At 44.7% G+C, this 16993-nt stretch overlaps 1 protein-coding gene across 1 annotated transcript; it reads left to right on the plus strand.

Moving 5' to 3' along the window:
• The first annotated feature begins 3842 nt into the window (after positions 1 to 3842).
• Positions 3843 to 3974, plus strand: SMIM38 (small integral membrane protein 38). Its single transcript, XM_073541821.1, has one exon. It carries the CDS (start codon positions 3843 to 3845, stop codon positions 3972 to 3974), a length of 132 nt encoding a protein of 43 aa, XP_073397922.1.
• The last annotated feature ends 13019 nt before the right edge of the window (positions 3975 to 16993 follow it).

A 16993-nucleotide genomic window follows, 5' to 3' on the forward strand; every position in this document is an offset into this window, starting at 1 on the left:
ATCAATCGTCTGTGAAATTCCCCCTGAACAGCCATGTATTCCTCATTTCTCATCCCTAATGACGCCCGGATTCCAATCTATTCACTGGCAGTAAAACTTTACAAGGCCTGTGTGCTTGGGGCACACTGAGTCTACAAGAATAGCAGGACTAATGGCTTAAAAAGCAACTGTGAACGTTAAAAATTATGTCACGCATGGGGTCCCCCGCATAGGCTCCTTTTACATTCCCGGATAAAGCTGATTTGATTATTTTAATACAAATGCAATGGTGACAATGAGAGAACAGTTGTTAAATATAACAATCCAATAGAGCCCTGTATTTTCATGTTGAAAGTGATTCTTGGCTTTTTCTTTCCTCCCCCATGAGGCCTTCAGATACAATGTAACCTACATTTGGTGGAGGATGCGGGCAGGCAAGTTCAAGAAAGTAGCAGAGATGTACAGCAGAGGGGCTGAAACACTTGTGGGAGCTGGTGGTAGAGAAGGGGGGACAGGACAGAAGGAATGGGAATTGGAAACAGTGTAGCTTTTGGAACACCATGAGAAGTTGTAGATGGAGACCTTTTTATTACACCCTCTAGGAGTTGGGTTACATAGGACGTTCCCTTCCTTGGTCATATATTACAACAACCTTCACCTGTTTCTGAAGTTTTTAACCTTTTTTGCAAGTTTATCTAGTTGATGGGGTAGTTCAGTTAAAAAGTTTTGGTGAGCATGACCAGACAGTAAACTTGGTGCCAGTTTTTAGAATCATAGAATCGTAGAGTTGGAAGGGACCTCCTGGGCCATCTGGTCCAACCCCCTGCTCAAAGCAGGATTCGCTAAATCAAATTTTTGGATCCTCAAAGACCATTATGAGTAGATTTTAAGCAATACGGACAGGTAGCACTGGTACAGAAGGACAACTGAGTCATGGTGAAGTGCTGTTGAAAAAGTTACAGGCCGTAGAGGAGAAACACACCGAACTGGTGTAGCAGAGCTGGAACAGAAATGACTAATGTAGCAAAGATAGGACAGCAATAATTAATGGAGCAGAGCTGGAACATTATTAACTAATCTAACAAAGCTGGAACACCAATGACAGATGTAACAGAGATGGAAATGTATTGATCGATGCAGCAGAGCTGGAACAATGACGTAGCAGATTTGTAGCATCAGAGACTAAGTTCCAGCGCTGGAACACCAAAATAGCAGAGTTGTAGCTGCAGAATCTGAGTACCAGAGCTGGAACAATGATGTGCTAGAGTTGCAGCAGTAGAGTCTATGCAGCAGTGTCGGGGTCCTCTTAGCAGAGGAATTCCAGCAATAAGTAGTGGCAGCACACAAACTACCTGAATACTCATGCAGCGTCCTGCCACCTGACAGGGTGATGTCACCCAGCATGCAGAAGAACAGACAAGACAGGTTGAAGAGATGGAACGCAGTGCTCGGATAACGCCATCACTCAGGTTTCACACGAGATGAAAATTTGGACCTGACATTGAGCACACAACATGGCTAGGTGACTGATGGGAGGTGATCAGCACATTTTACAAGTCAGTTGCAGGGTAGGTGCAAACCAGCTCTCCCCCAGAAGAAACATGCCTCTCAAATGCCCCCTATCGGTAACTGCCTGGTAAGTCAATGTCATGGCTCAAAGCTCGTTAGGGAGTCTGACCTTGACTTTCAGGATAGATACTTGTAGGCGGCACTAGAAGGACCGTTTTCTTTCGTCTGCAGAACTATCTTAGGTAGCTTTTTCACGGGATCATTAATTGTCCTGTAAGCTTCAACTTGTCGTCTCTCCACGAGAAATAACATCCTCAAGAGTTGAGAGTTTTTTGGAGCCACACACAGAATCCAACACAAGATGAACATCATGAATAGCTAGATGAGCAGAAATAGACTGTGACCCTCAGCCAACGTCCCAGGAGTTACTTGGGTCCCTTCTACTTGAAGGAGGCTGGCTGACCGGCTCATCTCTGAAGATAAGGAGGCCCCTTCTCTGGTACAGAGGCGTTAAAGACTATGTAAAGGAGCAGGCAGCTCCCTACATACACAGCACTGGTCATGGGTCCAACACCGTGAAAGCCACACTTGGAAATATCGCTGTCAGGACCTGGGACCAGGTTTCAATTTAGCCAAGCCCTTGGTCATTGCTTGGACATGCTCCTCAAAAGTGTACTCAGATGACTACATGTCATGTCCAGCTAAAAGAAATGAAATGAGTGCTCAGAAAGGCAACAAAAGCGTAAAAAGAAACAAACATAAACTTGCCATGAAAGATTTGCAGTCATAAAGTCTCCAAAGTTGGTTGTAAATCTTCTCTCTGAAGTCTTGGTGCTACCAAACGTTCTCACCTTGAAGAGTGAAGAACGTCTCAAGGTGGCAGGTGATATCAGACACGTGTTGGCTCTTTAATGCTCCGTGCCCTAATCATTTTCCAGTGCACCGTGGGAGTTGGCATCAAGTGGAGGAACGCGTCGCGCGTGCGATCGTGACATTCAGCTATTATCAAGGAGAAGGCAGTCAGTCCGGATGAGCGGCCACCATGTAAGTCACTGTGATTTCTTATATTTATCAACTTGGTGGTAGAGAAAAGAAGGAAGGGTGTCCAGATATGTGACCAGTGTGTCCATCTACTGAGACATGAGAACACCACAGATCTGCGCCGACTCTACTGCCATAAACGCTCCAATAAATGCTAAATAACATCATCGCCATGTCAGGGTTGGGTTGGGTGGTGGAAGGCCCCATTATGTACGATGCTGTGGCCCTTAATGGCTGAGTGGTTCCCTTCTGGAAGGATTACACAGGGGTCTTTTCAGACAAAGAGATTCCCTTCTGGAAGGATTACACAGGGGTCTTTTCAGACAAAGAGATTCCCTTCTGGAAGGATTACACAGGGGTCTTTTCAGACAAAGAGGTTCCCTTCTGGAAGGATTACACAGGGGTCTTTTCAGACAAAGAGATTCCCTTCTGGAAGGATTACACAGGGGTCTTTTCAGACAAAGAGATTCCCTTCTGGAAGGATTACACAGGGGTCTTTTCAGACAAAGAGATTCCCTTCTGGAAGGATTACACAGGGGTCTTTTCAGACAAAGAGATTCCCTTCTGGAAGGATTACACAGGGGTCTTTTCAGACAAAGAGGTTCCCTTTAGGAAGGATTCAAGGAGTCAACCAGCCGGTCAACTAGCGTCCCCTCTTACGGGCTCCTCTCTTTGGCAGCCATATACTGTGGTAGATGTCTAGATCTTTGCATACTCTTGCAGCCAACGTCAGGGCAGTTGTGAAGAGGACTGACGAACGGTTAGATGAAACGAATCGCTCAAAATTAAGATTGATTAATCTGAATTTTTTGTAAAATTTGAAGCAAATTCAATCTGCCTGGAATCGATTCTCTCGCCTCTCGTTGTCCCTGGTGTGGCCCTCTTCTTCCAAGACGTCCTCCAATGTTGCACCTTCTCGCCAGTTGGGTGGCCAATCTCTCACCGATCTGGAGAATATACTCTCTACAGTGAGAAGAAGCTGTCTACTATGGTGATCCTCGCCCTCCTCTTGTATTTGTGTCCCCCTGGTACATATTTTGCATTGGGGACCAAAGAGTTTGAGCTTCCACCACTGATGTCTACTTTCTACATCTGATCTTTTTCTAGAGCCTTCATGAATTAGTGACGTCCTTGAGGAGAACAATTCCAACAATTGTGGAGCGGCACCTGGAGGAACAAAACCCTCATCGGAGCCAGCGTCGGCGAACAGAAGAACAGACGACCCGAAAAGTGAGAACTTGTCTCGGCTTGAATTTGCTTCTCTTGGGAGGACAGAGACTCACTGGACACACGTTGGGCTTGTGTAGTTAATAATGGAGTCGGGGATCCTGGTATTTTTGCTGGTCCTGATTCTCCTGTCCAGATTCATATTATGGTCGTGTCTGAGCACTTACATAGACTATAAACTTGCTAAAAGATTCCCGCATAGACCGAAGAAAAACTAATACGGACGTAATCGTAATCCTCGCAAAAGGTTAAGAAAAAGGGAAGCATCGTCAGAAATTGACGTATTATTTACACCCGGTGTTTGTTGTAACCCTGGTAATATTGGTTGATTTTTATGTGATTACTGTATTGAATATTTCAGCTTGCACTCTGCCCGCTGGCGGACACACATTACACTGACTGCTCGTGTTTTTGTCAGCTTTATTGGCTTTGCTGTATAGGATAAGGCAGAAGCAGCAGAGTCGTCTCATTATCATTGAATTCCAGGAGATGTAATCACAGTTCTAGATAAGGAAGGATAGTAACAGTGTATACACAGAGAAGGCTCTGTATACAGCACCCCACAGCTGACTCTCTCCTCGGCCCTCCTCGTACCTTTCCCGTCCCTGCCGATACTTTGATTAACTCTTCAATGTTTCATCATCCGAAAGGAAGATAAAACATCCAGAGGACCGACAGTGGCGGGACAAGAACGAGGAGGGCCGCCATTTGCCATTTTCATCTGACGTGAATTCTGGCGAGTCTGAATTTTTTGGGAAAATTTGAGGCAAATTTAATTTGTCTGGAATCAATTCACTCATCTCTACTTAACGAAACTGAGCTGCAGTACCACATATGACCTGTAGACAAGAGTGGCACTGTTTGTAATAGAAACTAACCATGTTTGTTTTACATTGTACAACTTCCTTAAAGGGAATGTGTTGTCAGAAAATGACCTATTGTTTAAAACAAGTTTTGTATTACGTGGTTTTTATTTTTTTTTTCATATTACTTACATTTAAACTTTTTTTTTTTTAAATATCACACTGGTTGCTAGGCCTTTTTTTAGACTCATACTTTCTGTCCTTTCAGAAAGAGTTTTCAGTAGGGTCATTATCATCAGAGGCAGAATTACAATGACAAGTAATATCTCTATGTACAGCTGAGATCACAGGATCCAGCAATCACGATAGATGATATCACAGCTCCCCTCCACCTCTACAATGACTGATAACACCTCTATATACAGTAGGTAACACAGGATCCACCATTCACAATAGGTATCACAGCTCACCTCCTCCTCCTGCACAATAACTAATAACACCTCTATATACAGTAGTTAACACAGGATCCACCATTCACCATAGATGATATCACAGCTCGCCTCCTCCTGTACAATGACTGATTACACCTCTATATACAGTAGATAACACAGGGGCCACCATACCCAATAGGTGATATCACAGCTCACCTCCTCCTCCTGTACAATGACAGATAACACCTCTATATACAGCTGATAACACAGGATCTACCATTCACAATAGGTGATGTCACAGCTCACCTCCTCCTCCTCCTCTAGAATGTCCGTTGCACACGCTCATTAGATACTTCAATACAAATTATAAGGTCGGGGGTCATCTCATCGCGGCTAATTTTACATGTCCATTTGCTGGTCTACAGTCTAAGAGCGCCCCCAGTGGTCAGGGTGAGAATTACAAGATTTTTTCATTCATTTTAATATTGTGATATTAAAAAAAATACATTTAACACAAAATACTGATTTAAATATTTGGTCATTTTCTGATTCCCTTTAAGAATGAAACTCCGGCTATAAACTGTCATGGGAAATAGTTATGGAGAGTCAGATCCTCCTGTATAAAGTGTCATCGTGAGGCCGACGCGACTAATGGCCGTAACCCCGGAGTGAACACAATGTGTCGCTGTCACTGGATCCATCCCGGGCGGACACATAGAGATTAGCTGCAAAGGTCAATGGAGATCAGAGCTCGGCTCAAACTGGACCCAACTGGTGCAGATCCATCACAGCGCCTCCCCCTGGCCGCCCGCAGACACTGCAGTCACTGTTGTGTAAAATGGTGAAAAAGTATCTTCAGAGATGATGAATCCGTTCCTGGGAATACATAGTGTACGGCGCTGACTATGACCGGATCTGACCCCGTCCATCCATCTCGCCACCTATTACAAAACTACAACTGCGAGACCCACAGGAATCATTCAGGATAACAGCGCCACCCTGGTCTTCAGGTTGTGTCTGGTACTGCATCTGTGCACCATTCACTTAAATGGAGCTGAGCTGCAATACCAGACACAACCTGTAAAGAGAGGTGGCGCTGTTATTTAAAAGAAAGAATTCATCATCCTTAAAAAAAACCCTTTATTAGACCAGAACATTAGCTGCGTCCTCTTAGGATGCACTCGGCACAGTTATTAAAGGGGTTGTCAGAAATCGCCCAAAATTGGGGGCAAAGGCAGGTAATACCGTACAACAACACAATATCCATTAGTTATCTGTTGGAGCCTCTGCGCTCCAGCGTCACCTCCCCGCGGTGACCGCTGCAGCCAATCACTGGCGAATTATACCTGGCAGTGAACGAGTTAATAACAGTGGCTCGGAATCTTCGGTTTTATTATAGAACTAACCAAATATTTGTGCAAAATCCTCTTGACGTCATGGGTGCCGCCATATCTGTATACGGCAGGAGCCCGGCACCGCGTCCTGGTTCCGAGCATTCGGTGACTCACCTCTCAGTCCGGCTCGCCAGCAACACTTTGGGAATCCCCCACATAGGAGCGATGTTTAAATTACATCAGAAAGTCATGGGAAAAAAATCCACGTCGGATTCCACTGCGATTACAGCGTAGCGTTAAAGGGGCGTTAGATTAACCCTATAAACTGCTCAAGGGTCCAATCCACCATTCGGGGTTCTTTTAAGTCCCTTTTTTTGGTGGGGTCTTGCGGTATTGACTTTTTTTTTGTGCCAAATTTTAAAAAAATGGTGGCATGGTTCACAAATTTTATGCAAAGTTAAAAAATGTTCTGTTTTATTTTTTTTACCCTTTTAGAACAAAAAGCTGCCCGTTTCCAAATTTTGCCAAAATTAGGGCAAAACGTTAACTCCGGGGAGCGACTGGAGAACATTGGCGTCAATTATTGTCAACTTTTTAATTGATAAAGCGGCCGAGAACATCTGGAAATTCCAAACTTTCCCCAAAATGAAATAAGTAATAGGTGAAGATATAAAATAGATTAAAAAAAAAAAAAAATGGGTGCAAATTAAAAAAAAAAAAAAGAATAAGGCACAAATGAAAAAAATCCTCTCCGGAAGGGTTGTCCACTTTTGAGGACTTGCTGTTGTACTTACTGTTAATGCATGAAATTGGGACTAAAAATTATTAATATTATTATGTTGCACCGTTTGTCTTCTATGTTGCACTTTCTATTGCTGGCTGCAGAGCGAGTTAACTGGGAATCTATCAGTGAGCTTGAATTTATAGGGAGTTTGTACTAATTTTATCCGTATTTTTCTGAGCTCCTCTCGGGCTGATTTATGACCATAGAACACATCAAAGTAGAAAATGCCGGGAAACAAAGAGCCTGTAGAAAGTAAAACGGTGCAAACTTTTTAACACAACCTAATTACAAACATGATTTTTAACCTTAAACACATGCAAGTAAAAATAAAAAAATTGTCACGAAAGGTGGACAATCTCTTTAATTCTGTTGTGAACTACTCTTTGCTCTAGAGCTTGTAAGCGCTGCTCTGCACTTGGCCGGATCGCTGGATTCAGTCAGTGCCCCTGGTTTCTGATTCCATTGTGTCGCTGGTCAGAACGGTCAATCATCAGGAGTGCACCGTCACCAGCAATCACCTGGGAGGCAGGGGAACAGTCTGCTCCTGAACACAGGATCAGAACCATTTTAACTGCCAGCAGCCACCACTAGGGGGAGCTCTCTGCACACTCCATTGGACTCAGCAGTGAGGTCATGGCTCCCCCTAGTGGTGCAAAGCAGAATTGTATCATTTAGCTTTAATCCTATGCAGAGGATTTGGAGCTCTGTGTCAGAATAAAAAAATGACCGTCGCCCACTATTAATAAGTGGAGGTTACGATAAATGTTCTCACTTTGCAACGAATCAGCGCAGCGACAAATTCAGCTCTGCTACCCCTGCAAATGTGCTGCGGGGAGGAGCTGGTTAATGATCCCTTCTACTATGAAGGTTGTGCTGTTTGTTTTGTATCTCTCCCAGAATATGTAAAGCACAGTAGCAGCGACATGACAAAAGCTATTCATTGCTGCCCGGGGCGCGGCCCCCAACCTGTATGGAGGCCGCAGGACTTGGCTTCTTCTCCGTCTCCACATGTTTATAGGGGATTTCCGCCTTTCTTTCATCTTTGGCTCCCAGTGAAAGCGATTCCGGCAGAATTTCATCGGCACTCGTCCTTTTTAATGTGATACTGTTGTGAGATGTTTGTTTCGAAAAGTGCAAGCGATAAATGTCGGTATGGCTTATTAGGAGGCTGCGGAACAGGAGGCAAACGTCCCCCCCATGAGGTTCGCAACGTGTCCCTTATCTCCATAAACTTAGAAAGCGTTCACTGCGGAAACGCTGCGGCGTTAACCCTTTACATTGCAAACAATGACGGCGCAGACGTCAAATCTGAAGCGCCGAGCAAATTTCCACTGCAGATTTTCTCTGGATCTCATGTCTGTCCCATGTGGACTTTCCCTTTCGCCACTTTTTTGCACTTGCAATATGGTTGCAACACTCGGACCGCCCGGGGTTCTTTATGCCTCTATCTCCAGTACTGATGAACCGCGGGAGATCCTGGTACAACATATGTGCAAAAAAAAAAAGGAATCTGCTGGGGGTCTCAACACCCAGGGGTCCAAAAGAGAAGCCGCTGATCAGCGTCACTCCGGCTCCGGAGCAACCTGCGCTATGTGCCCATTTTTTTGGAAAAAGCGCAATGGAATATCACAATGTTCCAATCAGATGTCTTGCTGCTAAAATGTGGAGAGGTCAGAGTCCAAGGTCTAGAGGCTACACCGGGTGCAGGGGGCACAAACAGACCCGGGTGTCCAAGTGGCGCCAAATACCCCCGTACCACACAAAAGGCACCAGTATTAGAGAGGCACATGGAAGATGGGGGGCATGTTTTCGGATTCCGTACTGGGGCCAGAAACCTCAGTTTGCGGTCTGTGGCCATAAATCGGTTGAGAGGAGCTAAGAAAACGACAGATAAAAGAGCTATAAACACTCTGGTCATCCAATGTGAAGGAGCTCATTGATGGATTCTCAGTTAGCTCATTCTGCTGCCGGCAGTAGAGAATGCAACACAGTAGCTATAGAAGACAAATGGTGCAAAATCTTTAATTCCACCCAATTGCAAAAGTGGACAACCCCTGTAATGCAAAAACGTTATTCCGGTCCCCTCTGTCGTTCTCAGAACTGATCTCCTCATACAGAGCAAACTCTTCAGGGTCCGGTGGTGGAGGGTCTGCAGTCTTGGCACCCCCTTGACTACACCTCTGGGTATCGCGTTGTCTATAGTGACTAGGGTTCCGTCAGACCCCCATTGGCGTAGCCGGCACCTTGCAGGACCATTTGGCTCCTTGGGCACTGATGAATGGCTGATTGGACGCTCCGAGCCTCGTTGTTTACTTTCTTTTTTGGCCGCTGTCCCCTCCGTACAGTAATACCCTGCAGATTTCAGCTCTGATACAATGACTGCACTTCCTCCAGGATTTACGGCCCCTGAATCTCTGCCAAGTAAACGGAAGATCATTTGATTGGCGGTTAGGAAAGCTTTGCCAGGTAGGCCGTGATCCTCGTAAAACCTAACGATCCTCTGATGTGCCATGTTTGCTCTTTATTGTTCATTCTTTCACAGTTTCAGCCCATGAAAAGTTAATATTTACAGAACTTTTTGATTTAGTTTGTATTTTTGCACCTTCCGCTGGATACCCATGCGGCGCGCGTCGAGACCTCACAGATATAAATCTGTCATGAACTCATTTTCTGCCCCACCAGTTGAGAGTTCCCCTTCCGTTCTCCCTCTGGTGGTGACAGGAGGTAGTGCGGTTGGTTTAAGTGGTAGTGATCTGCCACCTGATGAGGAAGATAACGATTGGATCTCTGGAGTATCAGACTGGATATAAGACAGCCGACGCCCTATCTGGGTGCTGGTGATTCAGTCTGCTTCTCAGGTCCTGGACTTCAACTGTCTTCCAGTCTTCTCAAGTTAAGTTTGTTTTTTGCTAATGTTCACACTTGCGCTTGTTGGTCAATTCAGTTTCTTGTGTTATCAGCCTGCCCCTGCTGGGGCTATGCTGAAATTCCACTCCTATTAATCAGTATTTGCCAATCTGCTTTTTGTCCCTTATTAGATTGGCCTCTTTTTTGCTCTGTCTCAGAATATTTCAGAGTGCTGATGTAGGTTTAGAAGTCAAGTGACTTCAGGGTTAATTTTGCTATCAGAAGTATTGGACAATATTTTTGTAGGTCTTTTTTGGCAGATTGCAGACAGTGTCTTTTCTTTTCTGTCCTTTTTAGTTAGTCGGGCCCCATCATTTGCTCAGCCTATTTTCCTGCCTGTGTTTGTGCTTTCATCTTGTTTCACCGTCAATACATGTGGGGGGCTGTCTTTCCTTTGGGGTCTGCTCTGGGGCAGTTAGTTTTCCTCTTTTCCTGCTTTAGGCTTATTTTGCTCTCCGGTTGTGACGAGGCGTCTAGGACCAACGTAGGAACGCTCCACGACTGCTGCTAGTTGTGCGGGTAAGATCAGGGATCTGCAATCTGCATAGTTACCAACTTTTCTGGTTTTCTGAGACTTAGCTTGTTGTTTTTTTTTTTCCTCCTCGGTTTCCCATTCATAACATCTATCTCTTTATCGATCCTCCTGTATACCATCAGATCACCTTTTAGATCAGAAAAACAGGTCATAATTTAAGACCAGTGCAAAATAATGAAAGTGCAATATCTACAAGATGATTCAACCTATCAGGAAGATTTTAACCATGAGATGTTGTAAATTGTTCCTCCAAATGGAGGTTTCCTATACGAAAATGACAATCTCCCCTCTCCCTCCCGTTAATCTCTTCCTTCTATTTCATTCAGTTTGACTCATTTTACACCTGAAGAATATATAAAGAATTCTTTTCTGAGCCACTCACAGTATCAGCATTGTCCCCTTCATCTTCCTCCTCACAACTCGTTGCAGCAGGAGCCTCCCCCCTTTGCTATAGCAGCATTAAAACAAAAGATTACCATGTCACACCAGTCTTGGCCAAGGAGGCAGAGATTAAGTCAGCCACCTGAAGAGGAAGGTGGCTCAGTGGACCTGTATATGGCTCAGTGGACCCACAGGGGCTCAATGGATTCATAAGGGATCAGTGAATCTCAAGAGGCTCAGTGAACCCACAGGGACTCAGTAGACCTATACTTTTTAGTGGACCTATAGGGGCTCAGTGGACCCAATAAGGGCTCAGTAGACCTATACAAGATAAGAGGATTCATTGTGGTTCAGTGGACACGCAAGGTTTCAGTGGAACCTTAGGTGCTCAGTGAACCCATAGAGGATAAGAGGATCTACACAGGCTCAGTGGACCCATAGTAGCTTAGAGGACCTGTAGATTCTCACTGAACCCATAGAGAATAAGTAGAACTATATGGGCTGAGTGGACCCATAGGGGCTCAGTGGACCTGTAAGGACTGATTCGACCCATAGGAGCTCAGTGGACCTGTATGGGCTCAGTGGGCACAAAGGGGTTCAGTGAATCTGAAGGGCCTAAGTGAACCCATAGAGAGTAAGTGAAACTATATTTGACTGAGTGGACCCACAGGGGGGCAGTGGACCTTTAGGGGCTGAAAGGACCTATAGGACCACAGTGAACCCATATAGTATAAGGGGACCTACAGTGGGTACGGAAAGTATTCAGACCCCTTTTAAATTTTTCACTCTTTGTTTCATTGCAGCCATTTGGTAAATTCAAAACAGTTCATTTTTTTCTCATTCATGTACACTCTGCACTCCATCTTGGCTGAAAAAAAAACCCAGAAATGTAGAAATTTTTGCAAATGTATTAAATTTACCAAATGGCTGCAATGAAACAAAGAGTGAAAAATTTAAAGGGGTCTGAATACTTTCCGTCCCCACTGTATATAGGTTGAGTGGACCGGTCTAGGGTCTCTTGTTTGCCATGATACAGCCTATATGCACACACCAATGCCAAGTTCATGACCATTAGTCCTTTTATTCATCCTGCACAGACAATGATATAAAACAGGCTTATGCAAACCAAAAATTGCCGCCTTGTATAATTTCATTTTCAGCGTTACTGATCTCAGATATTCCAAATGTCCTGACTTGATAAAACTGATGATGGATCTGTCATATCCAGGTGTTCAGGCATTGGCGTCATTCCAGCCGCAGGGCCGCCATTACAGCACAGGAGCCTAGCGCCACCATTGCGGGACCCACTGTATTATCTTCAATACGATTTCCATCGCTCATCTATAAACCCCTGACTCTGTGACATAAAATCATCTAAGTGACAGGTCGTAAAGACGGATGAGCTGGAGCCTCGGTGTAACCGCCATCAGCAGACGACCTGCGAGGTCAATAACGCGGATAAAGGAGCTGATAGCGGGATTTGGACTTTGTAAATATCTTCCGGCAATGGCGGAGGATCGGCGGTGGCAGGTGCGTTCGGCAATCAGGGCAGCTGGGTAAACAGTATGATAAGTGTTAATAGCGTTTTCCTGCTTGTCAATTGTTTTTTTTTTGAGGGTCCATATGGTAATCTGATTGCAGAGAAATGCAGATCCATTAAGAGAAAAGTCATTCCTGGAAGGTAATAAAGCATTAGTGGCTATAAAAGAGCTGAACGGGCAAACGTCTCAGTGATAGAATGCACAGGTGGCAGCGCTAACGCATTTCAGTACACTAATGGCTGCTTAATCAGGGTGTAATGAGTACTCTATAGTGTGAGTGCGTTATTACAGCTGCCGTCGGTCCTGGGTAGTTCCCCCATGAAAATGAATGCGACAAATATGCGTATATGGTAACCAAATTTATATATGGCAGATTCATACCAGGTCAAGAAATGCCGAGTGCAGTGTGTAGAAATGGTGAAATTTGTGATAATAAGCACAGAGAGCATAAAAGTCCTTCTTTCCTGCTAGAAGAGATCAGACACAAGCCGACAGGCAAGGAAGGGGGAACTATGCTGTACAGATGAGACACCTACAACAGAGATGGCTAGCAAGTGGGTGTGAGTAACACTTGCCATTAATATGCACTAAATAATAAATAATAATAATCTTTATTTTTATATAGCGCTAACATATTCCGCAGCGCTTTACAGTTTGCACACATTTTCATCACTGTCCCCGATGGGGCTCACAATCTACATTCCCTATCAGTATGTCTTTGAAGTGTGGGAGGAAACCGGAGTGCCCGGAGGAAACCCACGCAAACACGGGGAGAACATACAAACTCCTTGCAGATGTTGTCCTTGGTGGGATTCGAACCCAGGACTCCAGCGCTGCAAGGCTGCAGCGCTAACCACTGAGCCACCGTGCTGCCCACTAAAGACATAGCAAGCAAAAAGTACATGTAAAAACTGTATTGCAGTAAGTGTAGTTATTAAGGTGCACTTGTTAGGAGTGAGTGCTTTGTGCTGGGCCAGCCTGTGCAGTCAGAGTCCATAAGCACAGAGAGCATTAAAGTCCTTCTTTCATACAATAAGAGTTCAGATACAGTCAGACAGGCAAGGAAGGGAGAACTGTGCTGTATAGATGAGACACCTGCATCATATCTGGCTAAGAAGTGGGTGTGAGTAACACTTGTTATTAAGAAGCACTTGCTAGGAGTGAGTGTCTTGTGCTGGGCCAGGGGGGCAGCCTGTGCAGTCAGTGTCCATAAGCACAGAGAGCATTAAAGTCCTTCTTTCCTTCTACGAGAGTTCAGACACAGTCAGACAGGCAAGGAAGGGGGAACCGTGCTGCATAGACGAGACACCTACATCATAGATGGCTAGTAAGTGGGTGTGAGTAACACTTGTCATTAATATGCACGAAAGACATAGTAAGCAAGAAGGACATGTAAAAAACTGCAGCCTGTACTGCCGTAAGTGCAGTTTATCCTATGTGAAGGAGCATAGCCCACATCCATTACTGAGAGAAGCCAAGAATTGCTACCACAGAGGAGAGAAGACTTTGTCCCGACTGTGCAAATGTGCATCTTCCAGAAACAGCTCGGTGACTGATGCCGGAGCGTGAGGATCTCATACGTGCTGTGTAGAGAGTAACTAATGCAGCCGTAGCGTGACAGATTGTTAATTATTAAGTGTTATTTTGCTTTATGTTGACACCTTCTCAAGACTTTGGTGTAGCCATATTTCTTCTCTCCAGGTCTATGTCTCCCAAGTCCCAACCAATGCACAAAATCCCTCCATGGCCTTTAGCCATCCTGCCCCACCATAGATGCCCATGCACTTTAGATACCTCCCGGCTCATTCTTTCTTACCCACACTCGTGCTAGATTTGCCCCAGCTTTTGTTTTTTATTATATCTAATGTGCATTGGGGCATACAATGTTTTGGGCCTTCAGTTTTTGCTGTTGGACCCTCATGTTCCTTACTTTTATTAAAATTGTGCAAGAAGGCCGGCTCATTTTTGACGTAACCAAGCAAATTCTCCAGCCAGGGAACGTCACATCACCCAACCATCACCTTCCACCTCTCGTAGTGGTGTGGTAGGAGGAAGAGAGGTCTTTGTGCTTCATCGATTATCTGGGTGGGACTGTAGCACCTGTACCTCTTATAGCTCCACCATTAATTGGACCCTTGTAGAAATTTGCCTGCAATATAGCAGCGTAGAAGCTAGTGATACATTATATGTAAACGGCCTGTAGACTTTCAGTTATTGACTTGATCATTTTCCCTAAAGATTCCTAGGGAATCCATTTGGAAAAAAAATATAATTATCCTTTTTTTTTTCTTTTTATCTCCGCGGGCCACAAACGTCATTGTTCTTTGAGTTTGAGAAGACATCGGAAATTCTCTAATCCTTTAATCTTCCTGGGTGTGAAGCCATTAGTGTACGGGATCTGATTTCATTCCGCGTCATGTAAGGCTACTTTCACACATCAGTTTTTTGCCGTCAGGCAGGATCCGGCTTTTTTTAGAAAAAACGGATCCGGCATAAATTTTGGAGAACTGTAGAAACGGATCCGTTTTTTTGCTGGATCCGTCTCTGTTCCTGGAGGCTGGCCAATTGGATCTGAGCATGCGCAGACTTAAAAAAACCGGATCCGGTGGCTGGATCCGTCTTTTTCTGGATCCGGCGCATTCCGGCGCCCATAGACTTTCATTGTAGCAAAAAGCTGGAAGCGCCGGATCCGGCGCTTCCGGCTTTTTCGCCGGAGACAAAAAACGTTACAGTAGACGTTTTTTCCAGACGCCGGAATGAGACAAGTTGCCGGATCCGGCAAAAAAAGGATGAAACGCAATGCCATCCGGCACGATCCGGCGCTAATGCAAGTCAATGGGGAAAAACCGGATCCAGCATTGCATTTTGCCGGATCCGGTTTTACAAAAAAAAGCCGGATCGCGCCTGAAGGCAAAAAACTGATGTGTGAAAGAGGCCTAACACCGCGACAAACATTGCAAATGTGCGATAATCACGCATGCAACAAGTATGGACCAAAGAAGAAAGTTCAAGCAAATGGATGCGCCAAATCAACCAACCAAGCGCTGATGATTCGGCTCTCCATCACAAATTTTATTTTTGGACAGAAGTGTTCTATAATAATGAGGTTGTCCAGGAGTTCTCTATTGTGATAGGATAGGTCATCAATTTCATATTGGTGGAGGTCTGACACCCGGCGCTTCCACTGATTGACTCTTCGCCAGTATTGGCGGAAGTTCGTAGCGGACAGAGTCAGGATTCGGAGGGGTCCAATATGGATTCATGTCACATTTGCCTTTGTAGAAGAGGTCTCCAAGACGAATTCATGGCACAAGTGCCTTTGCAGAAGAGGGCTCAAGGATAGATTCACAACACATCTACAACAGTGCCCCAGCCAGTTCACCCCGTAGATTAGGGTATAAGAAGCCCCTTTGCTGCTAGGTGCAGGTTCCCCGTAAAGCTGGGCATACGTGTTGGATGAACCAGGTATCACTGACACCATTTGTGTGCACAGGAAGGGTTGTACAGGCATACAGGCAACCGAAGCTTTCAGATGCTGATATTTAGACTATGAACTCATGCAGAAGCCAATCCGACTTTGTTCCTCCAAGCTTTTGTTTTCTTACGTTACTGTCATAATACCCTCATTGTGTCTTCAAGGGTTTATTCTGTAAGTAAACACATCTCTCCGACCATTTGTTCTTTCTCCATACAGGATCTTTCCTCAGATCTGATTGAACTTTTTGAACAATGTAAAACTTTGTATTTATCATAGTAGATATGGTCTAATAGGTCATCGGGGCGAGATCCTGCAAAGGGTAAATTGTTATTTGATTCTTTCTCGCTTCCTTTCACTTGGGTATTTACAGAAGCGTATCATCCCGGCAGATGAGGGTGTAGAAGATTTGAGAATTGTTTTCTGTGGACCCTCAGGAAGTTTGTGTAATTTAAGCCCGGTCCATAGAAAACGATTTCTATATTTAGTGTTAGGCCCTGAGAATGAAATATTTAGGGATTATTAGGGGACCTGTATATAAGGAAATTATTAAACGTTTTGGGTTACAATTCCCTTACGCTCACCATAAGTGGAGAAGCAATCAAAGCTATCAACCATTTGTCCTGTAGAAAGGAGTGGTGGTACAGCTCTTGGCGTTCTGGAGGAGCTCTATAGACAACGAATGGAGCAGTGGCAGCCACCACTCAATGGGGGACCAAGTGTTCAGACCACCTGCAATCTTAACGTTATCACCTATCCCATTGACAGGTAATTGGGACAATCCCTTTCATGTTGCTTGGGTTTGTATCATGGCACGTTGGAGTCAATCAAGCCCAAGGGTCACGTGGCTTTCTAAGGTTTAGAAAAGATGGTGATGGAGGACCTCCTGGCTATGTTGAGGAGAACAAAACTTTCTAAAATATGGCCACCTTTTAAAGAGAACCTATCAGGAACTTTATTCCCCAAAACCATTTATGGTGTATGATTGTGTATCCCTTCTGGAGAAGACCTTATCAATAGCATGGGGGACAAGAATAAACAACAAA

This window comes from Dendrobates tinctorius, unplaced genomic scaffold (genome assembly GCF_039654945.1).
Source record: "Dendrobates tinctorius isolate UK_male_01 unplaced genomic scaffold, ASM3965494v1 ptg000124l, whole genome shotgun sequence".
Taxonomy (NCBI): Eukaryota; Metazoa; Chordata; class Amphibia; order Anura; family Dendrobatidae; genus Dendrobates; species Dendrobates tinctorius.